This window comes from Lissotriton helveticus, chromosome 9 (genome assembly GCF_964261635.1).
Source record: "Lissotriton helveticus chromosome 9, aLisHel1.1, whole genome shotgun sequence".
Classification (NCBI taxonomy): domain Eukaryota; kingdom Metazoa; phylum Chordata; class Amphibia; order Caudata; family Salamandridae; genus Lissotriton; species Lissotriton helveticus.
This window is the reverse complement of record NC_136070.1, coordinates 1,266,365,662-1,266,380,090: the sequence shown is the minus strand read 5'-3', so window position 1 is coordinate 1,266,380,090 and position 14,429 is coordinate 1,266,365,662. Positions and strand designations below refer to the sequence as shown.

Genomic DNA, 14,429 nt, shown 5'->3' with positions numbered 1-14,429 from the left:
ACTCTGCTGTGGACCAGTCAGAGAACAGCTAGCCTGAGCTTGAAGCGGAGTGTGTGGTGGACCGATCAGTAGATGGTCATGCATGGTTCAGGGTGGACTCTACTTTCGACCAACCAGGGGATGGTTTGGCTTGGTTCAGGGTGCACTTTATGGTGGACCAACTAGAGAACACCTAGGCATGCTGCGGGTTGGAGAGTGTGGCAGGCCAACCAATGAATGGCCAGGCTTGGTTTGGGGTGGACTCCATAGTGGACCAACCAGAGAACACCTAGGCATTTTGCAGGGTGGAGTATGAGATGTGGATTGCTTGAAAGATAAGGATGTCAGATTGTGCATGTGGGTGGTGTCTGGAGTACAGAGTGTGGAGCGTAAGATTAGGTCTGCAGCTGACCGACTCCACCTCTTTGTGGCCGCGTGTCGGGTTGTGTACACAGATGCATAAACTGTACAAAATCCCTTCTCCATATTGCGAACCATTGGTTTATTTGCAGTGCAAGTGGCATTATGGAAAGGGCAATAATATAGTGGGGCTGATTTACAAGACACTTGCGCCACTTTTGCGTCACTTTTCCCATGTTAAAAATGACGCAACATTGGCGAAAGGGGCTTTTAAATCTGCCCCGGTGTATTTTAGAACTAGTGGTTTCTGCATTGATGGAATTCTGGCCCAGGCCACGCTCCTCCACATATTGTTAATTAACCACCAATCATTGGCCCCCCTGTTCTCATATTAAACACTTGCTGCATAGGAGTGTTGTGCCTTTCTTATTACTGTCAGTCTAATTAAAGTGTCCTGTAGGAAATTAACATTTCCTGTGGTGAGCCTGGGGGAGGAAGGCCCAGGACGCGTCACAGCTATTATTACCAACAAATGCAAAATGTGTGCTTGCCAAAACAGCTGATTCCGCTTCGGGTGCTGGACCTGAGGCCCCGCCCCCCTGCAGCCACGAGATGACACGTGAGCTGTGGCAGGGTGCCAAGAAAGGCTGGCTCTGCAAAAAGCAATGGCAAGAAATGCATTAGAAGCTGTAGCTTGAGAAATTTATTTTGTTTTAAAGACAGGCTGAGGAGTCTGACGTCATATGAGGTTTGCAGCTTAAAATCCTTTTATACTTTCCAAATTTGCGTTTTATTGGGGAAAATGTGCTTTAAAAATGTGGTTGGATTGTTTTCACTGGGTGGCTGCTTTACATAATATCAGCACACTCCTTATTACATGAACTTTAGTAGAGATGCGACTAGTAGAGCTGACACGTTGCAGCTCCCTCGACGGGTGACCTGTTTTTTTGTTATTGTCCTTTTTGTTGTCATTGTGTACACAAGGCCTGCCATCAGTAGCAAGCTAAGGAGGGAATGTTGCATTCATTCATGCAGTAACCTGTAGATTCATGAATAGTCAGTCCCTCAAATGAATGACGTGTGCATGTTTATGATACGTCAGTGTAACCCGGAGTGTTGAATCGTCATGAGACGGGTGGCAGGTGTGAGTGAGTGACAGGTGAGTTAGTGAAAAGTGCAGCGTGGCGCGTGTTGGGCCTTGGACATCTCATTAACCTTTGACGCAAAGATGCACCCCAAAAGACAGCTGCTAACACTTGATCACTTGGGGTTCTCTTTCAGAGTGCAACTGTAACAACCATTCGCACCGCTGCCACTTCGACATGGCCGTGTACCTGGCAACGGGACGCGTGAGTGGTGGGGTATGCGACAACTGCCATCACAACACCATGGGCCGCAACTGCGAGCTGTGCAAACCCTTTTACTTCCTGAACCCCCGCGCGGACATCCGGGCGGAGAACGCGTGTATACGTGAGTGCACCGCTCCTTTTTCCTGCTCATGTTACCTTACTGTTCGTCTCACCCGCTGAGTGTGCAAAACTGCTGCTTCTTGCATTGTTCCCAGTATCAGAATCATCACACGCACACACACACACACACACAAACAAAGGTTAAAGTAAAGTAGCTAGGTGAGAATTTCAGTTAAAATGTAACATTTTAAACAAAAAAACAGTGAAATTCACCAGTTATAGTTAACTTAAGTAACTCTAAATTGTGCTCTCACCATGCGCAGTGATGTCATCAATTATGTAACATCAGATGTCATCAGTGATGTTATCTATAATGTAATTGAAAATGTTTTGAGTTATGTAATATGTGAGGTCATAAGCAGTGCATGGTGAGGATGCAAGTTACAGTTACAAGTTAACTTTAACTGGTGTTTTTTTTCACTTTCAAATGTTGCGTTTTATGGTTTTGAAAAAAGTTGCATTTTAACTGATATTTTTACCTGACTATAGCATCACTTTGACCTTTGGCTTTTTGTTCAGTGAATTTCTAGGGATTTTAAAGAAAGAAAGATACTATGACCATACCTGACTTTGCCAACCTCCTGCCAAAGGCTGGTCACTGATCCTGCGGTATTGTAGTAACGAAAAGTAAAAACATGTTTTTTTAATATGGACTCAGCATTCCCTATGCAACCCCTCCCCCCCTCACAGATCAGGGAGCATATGACGAATCGTTAAACAAAAAAAAAAAAATCATCCACCTCAGCTTTGTCCTGAAAAGTTTCATGATGATCTAACATACGAAGACTGGAAAAAAATGGGTCTCCCAAAACACATATTTCCAAATTTTAAAAAACTTTTTTTTGTGCTGCAGGTCCCGCGGTACTCCTGTGGGACCCGGCGAGGCCTCTGGTGAGGACCCGCGAGACTCATCGCTGCCCCACGGGCGGTCCTGAGGAAGTACCGTGGGGGTACTGCGGGACCATACAAGCGATAAAAAGTGAAGCTTGCACTTTTCGGAGGTACCTTGGTGTGCCACTTATAAAATGGTACCGCCGGAGTACTGCATTGCACAAAAAATAAAAATAAAATGGAAATGGATAATCTGGGGTGGGTTTCTTTGGGGGGTGGGGTTGCGCGTCCATGGGGGTTGGCCAGCTACAGGGGTTGGCTGCCCATTGAAAATGGTCATCATTGGCCGTGCACAGCAGGTGTTGGTTGCTCACAGGGGGTTGGGCACAGGGCCTTGCCTCAAGCCAGGCTGTGTCTACAAGCGTGTAGTGCGCATCGCCGAAAGCTGCGCTCAGTGAGGAAAATGAGATTGAGATGTCGTCAGTGATGTCATCAATGATGCCATGTAACATGTCATAAGTGAAGTAATATGTGACTTACACCTCGAACTGAGTCCTGCTCATTGAAAGGCCTAAGAAACACGTATGCTGCCTGAACCGACAGAGGTGAGATCTGAGCAGAGAGCGGCTGTATTCAGAAGCAGGGCACCTCATTCACTCTAGCCACATGGCGTATTTACCTGAACTCCAGAGTACCACCCAAAGAGTGCCTGTATGCTAGGTTTCCTCTTTAACCCTCTGTGCCTTCTGTTCCACCATCTTTAAATATAATGATAGCAATATGGCCCGCATACATAGCAAACTCTAGGAATGGACTTGTGTGCTGGGGGGCGGGGAGACCAAAGTACCGCTGTTGGTGTGCGGTCATCTCACCTTCATAGATGAGGACATCCTCAATAGAAGAGATGCTCACTGCTGTCCTGTCATCACACCAACGCTAAAGAATTAATACAAGTCATGGATAGTGACAATGACCTAAATCGGCCTTTGACCCTAAGCAACAACACATCGATAAGCTCTAAACTCTATAAGTAGGGGTGGGTGGAATTAAATTTCCGCGAAACGGTAAAAAATCTCCGCGAACACGCAGAAATTCCGTGAACACTTGGAATTGCTTGTTCGTGATGCTTATTTTCTGTTCGCAATCGCTGTTTGCATGCTCGGGGGAAATATCTCGCGAACGTGCATTTTGAGAACACGAACAAGCAAAAAATTTCACGAAGTCGCGAAATGCAGGAGTTTGGGCAATTTTGCGTTCTCCGCGGAACGCAAAATTACCCGAATTCCACAAATTCTGCGCGTGGAACAGAATTAGCCACCCAGGTCTACCTATAAGTCTCCTATTTGCTTTGGGGGAAGTGCAAGGAGACCGTAGGTTACACTGGAGGTGCCCTGGGGTACCAAAGGAAAGCCAAGGTGGCACCTGCACCCAGAAGGACAGCACCTTTGATTTCTCATCATCTTAACTTGTTTAGAGTGAGCCTCATCCTCTTTCAAGTCTTTGGGGCTGATTCCGATGCGTGCAGGAAGGGCTCTAACCTTCGGTCAGAGCCTTCCTGCCTGCATCGAATGTGGTGTTCGGATTACTTTACGACCGAGCCATTCTGATGGACTTGGTCGGAAAGGAATCCGACTCAGTTTTCCGGATGACTTATGATGTGCTCGGAGAGCATTCTTCCATCCGAAAACCCTTCAGGACTCCCCCACCTGACTCTTTCCGGCCGAGTACCATGGCAGTTTCCCACTGCTTTTTTGTGCCGGTCTTTCCGGCACAAAAAAGGCAGAGGGAAACTGTATTTGGGGCCCTCAGCAGGGCCCCCACGGGTGCGTGGACGCCGAATGGCAGCCTAGGAGGCACCTATGGTGCCCCCCTGTTGATCCCCTGCTCTTTCAATGAGAGCATGCATTCTGTTCGGAAATCGGAATGCATACTCTCATTGAAAGGTATAGGCATGCAACCAAACAGGGTTCGGATACATCCTACTTGCAGGTTTGTAACCGACAACAGGAGGTTGTTCGGTTACAGTTACTGACCAATGTCAGACGGACTCCGGTCTGTCCGACATCAGAATCAGACCCTTAGTTGTACTTTTTAAAATTTCTCTAGCAGACTACCGCTGGTGGTAAACTCACTGTTGCCAGTTACCGCATTACCTCAGGCAATCCCCGATACAAACGAAAACACTGACCAAAGCTAAAGAATTAATACAAGTCATGGATAGTGACATTGACCTCATTCGGCCTTTGACCCTAAGCAACAACACATGGATAAGCTCTAAACCCTATAAGTATGGGTGGTCAGAATTTACGTAATCGCATTACGCAAATCTCGGCGAAACAGTAAAAAGTCTCCGCGAACACGCAGAATTCCGTGAAAACACGGAATTGCTTGTTCGCGATGCTTATTTACTGTTCGCAATTGCTGTTTGCATGCTCTGGGGAAATATCTTGCGAACACGCATTTTGAGAACGCGAGCAAGCAAAATATTTCGCGAAGTCGCGAAATGCAGGATTTTGGGCAATATTGCGTTCTCCTTGGAAAGCAAAATTACCCAAATTCCACGAGCGGAATGGAATTAGTTGCCCAGGTCTACCTATAAGTCTCCTATTTGCTTTGGGGGAAGTGCAGGGAGACCGTAGGTAACACTGAAGGTGCCCTGGGGTACCATAGGAAGGCCAAGGTGGTACCTGCACCCAGAAGGACAGCATCTTTGATTTCTCATCATCTTAACTTGTTCAGAGTGAGCCTCATCCTCTTTCAAGTCTGAGGGGCTGATTCCATGTGGGCAGAAAGGGCTCTGACCATCGGTCAGAGCCCTCCTGCCCGCATCGAATGTGGTGTTCGTATTCCTTTCCGACCGAGCCATTCTGATGGGCTCCGTCGGAAAGGAATCCGACTCAGTTTTCCGGATGACTTATGATGTGGTCGGAGAGCCCGTCCACCATCCAGAACCCCTTCAGTACTGCCCCTGCCAGCTCTTTCTTGCCGAGGGAGTACCATGGCAGTTTCCCACTGCCTTTTTGTGCCGGTCTTTCTGGCACAAAAATGCAGAGGGAAACTGTATTTGGGTACCCCCAGCAGGGCCCCCATAGGTGCATGGCTGCTGAATGGCAGCCTAGGGGGCACCTACAGTTACCCCCTGTTGACCCCTGCACCCGGTGGCAGGCACCTTGAGGTATTGAAAGGTATAGGCATGCAACCGTACAGGGTTCGGACGCATCCTACTTGCAGGTCTGTAACCAATGACAGGAGGTTGTTCGGTTACAGTTCCTGACCGATGTCGGACGGACTCCGGTCCGTCCGACATCAGAATCAGACCCTCAGTTGTACTTTTTAAAATTTCTCTAGCAGATTACCGCTGGTGGTAAAATTACTGTTGCCAGTTACTGCATTACCTCAGGTAATCCCCATTACAATCTAAAACACTGCCCAAAAATGAATGGAAATTTGTTTAAAATCAGATGAAGTCTGAGATGATACTTAAAAAGCAGGAACATAACGATTAGCTACTACAGTGTGAACTGTGGGAAATATGCATGGTCCTTACACACACAAGTAATGGTAGCTTGATGGGTTGTGCTGTAAGGACCATCATCACCTTGTCATGTAAAACAAAGTATGTTATGGCCAGCAGTATTTTTATCTGTGGTGGTACATTTTTAACACAGTGGTCTTTGTAAGGCTTCTGGATGCGCATTGACATATCAATGTTACTTTCTGGTTTTGTTTTTTACTCCAGATGTAATTACCACTGGCATTATTTGTGTCAGGTAGTAAATTACATTTTAGTGCCCAATTCTGATCTCGCTAGGAGAGCCCTCTGTATGACTCGGATCCGGAGGGCTTTCCTAGCGGATCGCGCTGTGCGAGTCCGACCAAACGAGTACAATGCAGCCATATGCTGACGGACTCGGTTCGCTCGGACTCCCATTGAACTCTATGAGGGCCTGTATCCCGACGCATACACTGGCTCCCACAGCAAAAAGATGGTGGGTGGGGAAAACAGTACACCCTGTGGCGGGCACTCCATCTTGCCCGACACACTTTGCATGCTTGGATCAGAGGGACCCATGCGCCCCCCGCGACCGATTCGGAGGGTTCTGGATGAAGGGGGTCCTGCTCTGCTCCCCGAAGTCCAATTCCTACAGCCGTTTCGTCTCGCTGAGTCGATACGGCTGTCTGAATCGTGCATCGTACTTGCTCGTTCGGAAGCTGGGTCCATTGCGCTGCAGGATTTGGCTCCAGACGAGTAGGACGGACATATTCGGGTTCACAAACGATTCGGTCGGCGTGGATGAGATCTCCGCATCGTACTTGGTTGTTTGGAATGGGGTATGATTCAGACGGAAACAGTGGCTCTGAATCAGATTTGGTCCTTCCAAATCCCGTCAGGAGCCCTTCCGACTGAGATCGGAATCGAGCCCCTAGTAGTAGTACACATACATTGAAATCTCGCTGACTTTCCCTCTCAGAGACGATCTTGAGTTTAGGAGTTCACCATAACAATATGGCACTTGTCTCAGTCAATCTCTCAATATGCCCTAAGGATCAATCACTACACCCATTAGTAACTGACCAATGGCAACAAGTTTTCACAATGGACAACAAACATGCAAACAATCTTCACTGAAATTCATTTTACAGGCTCATAGATATTGATTGAGGATATCCTGAAAACTGCAGTAAATGCTCTGACGTCTTCCAGATACTGTTTGTACAATGGCATGGCTGAAAAAGAGCTTTGAACCTTGGGGGCCCCATCATTGAGTCAGTCTTATCCTTATAAGGATCGTCAACTACCCAGTCGGTCCTTAGACAGACTTCCTTTCGTCTCTATGGTTGTCTCTTCCTTTATCCTCACTTTCTCACCTCCCCTACCCCCCACTACTTTTTCTCTCCTTTCTCTCCTCTCCTAATGTATTGCTGATTGTTTGATATTATGTTTACTTGTTGATCTTTTTCTTGTATATTGTTGAACCACATTGTTGCCCCTCCTTTCTTCTCGCCTGTCGGCTCCTCCCGCATCCTCCCTCTATCTATGTCTCTCCTTCTCTCCTCTCTCAATTTATTTGAGACTGAACTATTTTGTCTGATGCCCGATGGAGCTACTTGGTTTAGCTATAGGGGAGATGGGACGTGGATTCCCTCCTTGGTCGTCACCTACCCAGTCGGTCTTTAGACAGACTTCCTTTCGTCTCTCCTTATTGTCTCTTTCCTTATCCTCCCTTTCTCACCTCCCCTGCCCCCTCCACTACTTTTCTCTCTCCTTTCTCTTCTCTCCTCTCCTAATTGTATTGCTTATGTTTTGAATGTTTTGTGTAATTGTTGAACTTTTTCTGTTACATTGTTGATTCTCATGTAAAGCGCTCTGATACCTCCGGGTCTAGCCAGCGCTATATAAAACTCTTTAAATAAATAAATAAAATAAATAAATAAACTATGCTTTAAGAATGGGCATGTGGTAAATGTGCTTCCTTTAAAATTTTCAGAATGTGACTGTGACCCGGTTGGATCCCTGGAAGGGGGTGTTTGTGACAGTCACACCGATGTCAACCTGGGCATGATCGCTGGGCAGTGCCGGTGCAAGGAGAACGTGAAAGGCGAGCGCTGTGACAGCTGCAAAGAGAACTTCTACGGGCTGAGTAGAAACGACCCCGCTGGGTGCCAGCGTAAGTATGGCAGCCGTGGCCTACAGCCTTGGCCAATCTACACCTGGTCAGGTCATACTACAGCGCAGTGCCACCCACGAGTGCCAGCTTCTGATTTCCTGCCCGTTCGAGTAGAGATACCCCTATACACACAGGCACAATCTCTACTTTCGCATCAGTCCAAGGTTTACATTGAATTGCAGTATAGCTTGAGGGATAGACCGTCCAAATGAATTTACAATCTCTCAATGTCGCAGGACAAGCCAATAAATTCTGCTTCCCTTGTCAAAGTCCCATTCGCCTATTATGGTGCCCGGTGTTGGCTGGCAGACTCTGCTGATGCATCTATTGAGGAAAAGGATAGGGTATCCTGGAAGTGTGCCAACTGTACACTGTCACAAACCTGCTACTCTTCAAGAGCCCAAGGCGGTAAGATGTGGAGGGGGCAGCTGGAAGATCTCCTGAATTGGCATGCCTTGAAGAATAGTGTTTTTTACTAGAGTGCCAGTAGAAAATACCATAGATTACAAGTGAAATATACAAAAACTCAAGGGGGTTTCCAAAAGAATAATTTGTAATGCATTAATGTGCATTCCTCCCTTGAGCATCTGCTGGTACCTTAAATAAAGACAACAATGCAATAGCATTCTTAATACAACCCCAGACATGATAGCGCCTCATCAAAAGAGTTCCGGGCATCTTAGAACCTTACGAAAGAGCCCTTAACATGATACTACCTTTTCATAAATCCCTGAACATGATAGCTCATTATGAAAGAGCTCTAGACATGATTCCACCTCACCAAGGATTCCAGGAAAGATAACACCTGACCAAAGAGCTTCAGACATGGTGGCACCTTACTAAAGAGCTTCAGACATGGTGGCACCTTACCAAAGAGCTCCAGACATGGTGGCACCTTACTAAAGAGCTTCAGACATGGTGGCACCTTACCAAAGAACTCCAGACATGGTAGTACCTTACCAAAGATCTCCAGACATGGTAGCACCTTACCAAAGAGCTCCAGACATGGCAGCACCTTACCAAAGAACTCCAGACATGGCAGCTCCTTTCCAAAGATCTCCAGTCATGGTGGCACCTTACCAAAGAGATACAGACGTGGTGACACCTTACCAAAGAGATCCAGACATGGTAGCACCTTACCAAAGAGATCCAGACATGGTGGCACCTTGCCAAAGATCTCCAGTCATGGTGGCACCTTACCAAAGAGATACAGACGTGGTGACACCTTACCAAAGAGATCCAGACATGGTGGCACCTTACCAAATAACTCCAGACATGGTGGCACCTTGCCAAAGATCTCCAGTCATGGTGGCACCTTACCAAAGAGATACAGATGTGGTGACACCTTACCAAAGAGATCCAGACATGATAGCACCTTACCAAAGAACTCTAGACATGGTGGCACCTTACCAAAGAGATCCAGATGTGGTGACACCTTACCAAAGAGATCCAGACATGGTAGCAGCTTAACAAAGAGCTCCAGACATTACTGCACATTATCAATGTGCTTCAGACATGATTGCACCTTACTAATGAGCTCTGATAGGACAACACTTCAGCTTGAGGACTCTAGCCACGATAGCCTTTATCAAAAGACTTCTCAGCATGATAGCACATTCCCAAAGAGTTCCAAACTTGATAATTATTTACCCAATGAGCTCAACACCTTCCTCTTAGATCTCCAGAGGTGATAAAACTCCTGGGCCCCCTTACATGAAGCTATCCAAATGAATGTCTATTTTCATAAAACCTACAATCTTTCAGGGCCAGTAACAAAAGACAAAACAATGTGATTGTTCACTCGGAAGGACAATTTGCTCCTACAGACCTGGACGCATTAAGGGTGTTGTCATCTGCTCAGCTTCTCACTCTTGTTTACTCTTTCAACAGCCTGCAATTGTGATCCTCGAGGAATTGTCACGGGAAACACGCCCTGCGACCACATCAGTGGCGACTGCTACTGCAAGCGTTTTGTGACCGGAAGGTTCTGCAACCAGTGTGTGGTGAGCTATCTCCTAACGTACCTGGCTTTTTTAGTGAGCGATAGTGAGCGCTGGAGACCACGGAGTGCGTCAATCACATGCATGTTTCTGTAGATCATCACCTTGTGCTGCTAGGGTGGGTAAAACACTTCTTTGGTGAAAGGATACAGGAGGGTGGGGGCCCTAGCTGATACTTCGTTTTATATTCCTCAAGCAGGACACCAAGGGGGTCATTAGGATGTCTGGCGGATCGCCAGTGCCATGCGGGCAGTGGCGATCCGCCAGACATCCTTACCCGCCCGCCACCCATTCCCCCCCGCTATATTACTAAGACCGTCCGACGCTTTTCCGCCCCGGTCGCCTTGCGACAGGGGCGGAAAAGGTTTAATATGGTGGCGTGTCTATCAGACACCGCCAGCCATATTAGCATGGGCCAAAACAGATGCCTTTCCGTGGAAAGGCAGGCGGTCTTCACTTCGGGGGCCCCCTGCAGGCCCCCATGGTGAAGGCGAGGTGGGGGGGTGCACATAGGGGGTACCTGTGGTACCCCCCCTGCATTTGCATACGCAATGCGGCAGGCACCGCCATGCATTTTTAGCATTGTGGCGGGTGGTGCTGAGAGCACCGCCAGCCGCAATGTTAAAAATGCAGGATGCGCCCGCCACTGTGGTGGACGCATCCTAACACCCCCCACGGGACCCCCGCCCTTATGGCAGGCGGTCCCATTATCCGATAGGATGGCGGGTGGACTAAGTCCACCCGTCATCCTAATGACCCCCCAAGTGTTGCCACCTTTACGATGCCTCACTCCGCTAAGATGGAGGGCTTTGAAGACTTCCCCACATTACAGACCCCCCCGTTCCTAAGATTCACAAACTGATGCCTGATTGTGCTAAGATGCCAAGACTAGAGGAATGTTATCACATTTCAGTTACTTGACTTCGCTAAGATGCGAGGAGCTTCGCCTCTTCCCCGATGCCTCACTTCGCTAAGATGTGAGGAGCTTCGGCTCTTCCCCAATGCTTCACTTCGCTAAGATGCAAGGAGCTTCGCCTCTTCCCCGATGCTTCACTTCACTGAGATGCGAGGAGCTTCGCCTCTTTCCTGATGCTTCACTTCGCTAAGATGCGAGGAGCTTCGGCTCTTCCCATATGCTTCACTTCGCTAAGATGCGAGGAGCTTCGGCTCTTCCCCAATGCTTCACTTCGCTAAGATGCAAGGAGCTTCGCCTCTTCCCCGATGCTTCACTTCACTGAGATGCGAGGAGCTTCGCCTCTTCCCCAATGCTTCACTTCGCTTAGATGCAAGGAGCTTCACCTCTTCCCCGATGCTTCCCTTCACTGAGATGCGAGGAGCTTCGCCTCTTCCCTGATGCTTCACTTTGCTAAGATGCGAGGAGCTTCGGCTCTTCCCCAATGCTTCTCTTCGCTAAGATGCGAGGAGCTTCGGCTCTTCCCCAATGCTTCACTTCGCTAAGATGCGAGGAGCTTCGGCTCTTCCCCGATGCCTCGCTAAGATGCGAGGAGCTTTGCCTCTTCCCCGATGCTTCACTTCGCTAAGATGCGAGGATCTTCTCCTCTTCCCCGATGCTTCACTTTGCTAAAATGCGAGGAGCTTCGCCTCTTCCCCGATGCCTCGCTTCGCTAAGATGCGAGGAGCTTCGCCTCTTCCCTGATGCCTCGCTTCGCTAAGATGCGAGGAGCTTCGCCTCTTCCCCGATGCCTCGCTTCGCTAAGATGCGAGAAGCTTCGCCTCTTCCCCGATGCTTCACTTCGCTAAGATGCGAGGAGCTTCGCCTCTTCCCCGATGCCTCACTTTGCTAAGATTCGAGGATCTTCACCTCTTCCCCGATGCTTCACTTTGCTAAGATGCGAGGAGCTTCGCCTCTTCCCCGATGCCTCACTTCGCTAAGATGCGAGGAGCTTCGCCTCTTCCCCAATGCTTCATTTCGCTAAGATGCGAGGAGCTTTGCCTCTTCCCCGATGCCTCGCTTCCCTAAGATGCGAGGATCTTCCCCTTTTCCCCAATGCCTCACTTTGCTAAGATACGAGGAGCTTCGCCTTTTACCCGATGCTTCACTTTGCTAAGATACGAGGAGCTTCGCCTTTTCCCCGATGCCTCGCTTCGCTAAGATGCGAGGAGCTTTGCCTCTTCCCTGGTCCCTCACTTTACTAAGATGCGAGAAGCTTCGCCTCTTCCCCGATGCTTCACTTCGCTAAGATGCGAGGAGCTTCGCCTCTTCCCCGATGCCTCACTTTGCTAAGATTCGAGGATCTTCACCTCTTCCCCGATGCTTCACTTTGCTAAGATGCGAGGAGCTTCGCCTCTTCCCCGATGCCTCACTTCGCTAAGATGCGAGGAGCTTCGCCTCTTCCCCAATGCTTCATTTCGCTAAGATGCGAGGAGCTTTGCCTCTTCCCCGATGCCTCGCTTCCCTAAGATGCGAGGATCATCCCCTTTTCCCCAATGCCTCACTTTGCTAAGATACGAGGAGCTTCGCCTTTTCCCCGATGCTTCACTTTGCTAAGATACGAGGAGCTTCGCCTTTTCCCCGATGCCTCACTTTGCTAAGATATGAGGAGCCTCTTCCCCGATGCTTCACTTTGCTAAGATGCGAGGAGCTTTGCCACATCCCCGATGTCTCACTTCGCTAAGATACAAAGACTAAAAGCAAGTTGACACATTACTGATGCATCGCCCAGAGGGGCTTTACCGCTTTCATGATGCCTTAATACGTTAGGATGCCAAGACTCGTGGAACAGTACCCCATTACTGGCTCTTGAATTCGCTACGACGTCACGGTTCAAGGTGCTTTGCGCATTCCCGATGCCTGGCTTTCATCTCTTGTTCAGTACAATCGTATGCCCTATTTTCTTTGTGCTAGCTATGGAACCTGAGGTTCTCTTACCCGCCCTCCTACCATACAAATGTTGCCCTTTGAGTGGTTTTGAAGTGCTACCAACGGTGATGGCATGAGACTAGGCTTGAACCTTTCTATCAGCCTGGCATCGATTGTATAGCAGAATATTGATGGCAAAAATATTGTCTAACGAGGACATTTTTTCCTCAGTGTAGTTTACACAAACATCATTCCATTGGGTGTAGATTCTCGGTTATTATCATCAATGGGGTGATATTTTTGTAAACAATATTGAGGACACAATATTTTTGTTAGATGATAGTTGAGCTACAATATTCTGGTACTTTACCCCTTGGGTCACTATTGCTCTGTCTCTTGGACCCCTCTGACCTTTGACATTATGACATCACTTCAAAGTGCTATTAGTGGACAACAAACAAAAGAGTCCTTCTCATTGGGCAAACTCCCATAAAATGACCTGTGTGCCCACCATTGGCGCTTCTTGGTTGGTCACCAGCATCCCCTTGTGCTCTGGACAGCCAATAAGAAATTTGTCAAGTCCCAAAGAATTCCAAACCTCTTGGTCTCCCAATAAACGCAAGATGGTGACTCAGGGTCCATTCATGGTCCACCGGGGGCAGCCTGATCCCTTCCAGGTTACCTTGACATGGTTCCCCAGTACTTCCATACTCACCACGTACTTGAGGTTCACCACCTGGAACCTGCACACCACCCACCCAGCCTGGGAGATCCCTGTACATTCCCTCATAGTCCATCTCAGGCTTGAGGGAGATCTCTTGAACTTGTGGAGATGGCTCTGCGGTATATTAGCCTTTGGATGCGTTGGACTGACAAAATTACGGGGTTCAAAGTTTTTAATATGCAAGGGTTGTCTTGTAACACCATGAGCACCACAGGAGCGAAAGGTGAAAAAGAGGCTGCATCAATTAAAAATTTATTTTGAGATGTTTTATAACTGTCCTGTTTTTTTTCTTTTAAATTTTCAGTAATTTGAGGGTAGTAACGTTTCTGAGGCTTGGACTAAAACATAATGTTTTAGAAAAACACTTGATAATTCTAGGTAAAACTCTCTATTGAATTCATTGGGATCTAAAATTGAGACTAATCAAGGTGCAAGACTTGTCCAGTGAATTAGATGTGATGTAAGGCGATGGTGTCTGTAAGAAACTTCCTACATGCAATAATAATACGTTTTCATGCAATAATGAGTTTCCATGCAACAATGAATGTCCATACAATAATAATGAGTGTTCATTCA

At 47.8% G+C, this 14,429-nt stretch overlaps 1 protein-coding gene across 1 annotated transcript in view; it reads left to right on the top strand.

The window, feature by feature from the left end:
* LOC144782452 (laminin subunit beta-1-like) overlaps window positions 1-14,429 on the top strand; it is a 385,361-nt gene that overhangs the window by 186,357 nt on the left and 184,575 nt on the right. Inside the window, exons 10-12 of the mRNA XM_078661828.1 lie at window positions 1,621-1,809; window positions 8,129-8,308; window positions 10,199-10,311. Coding sequence (XP_078517954.1) covers window positions 1,621-1,809; window positions 8,129-8,308; window positions 10,199-10,311 — 482 coding nt within the window. The remainder of the gene's footprint in view (window positions 1-1,620; window positions 1,810-8,128; window positions 8,309-10,198; window positions 10,312-14,429) is intronic.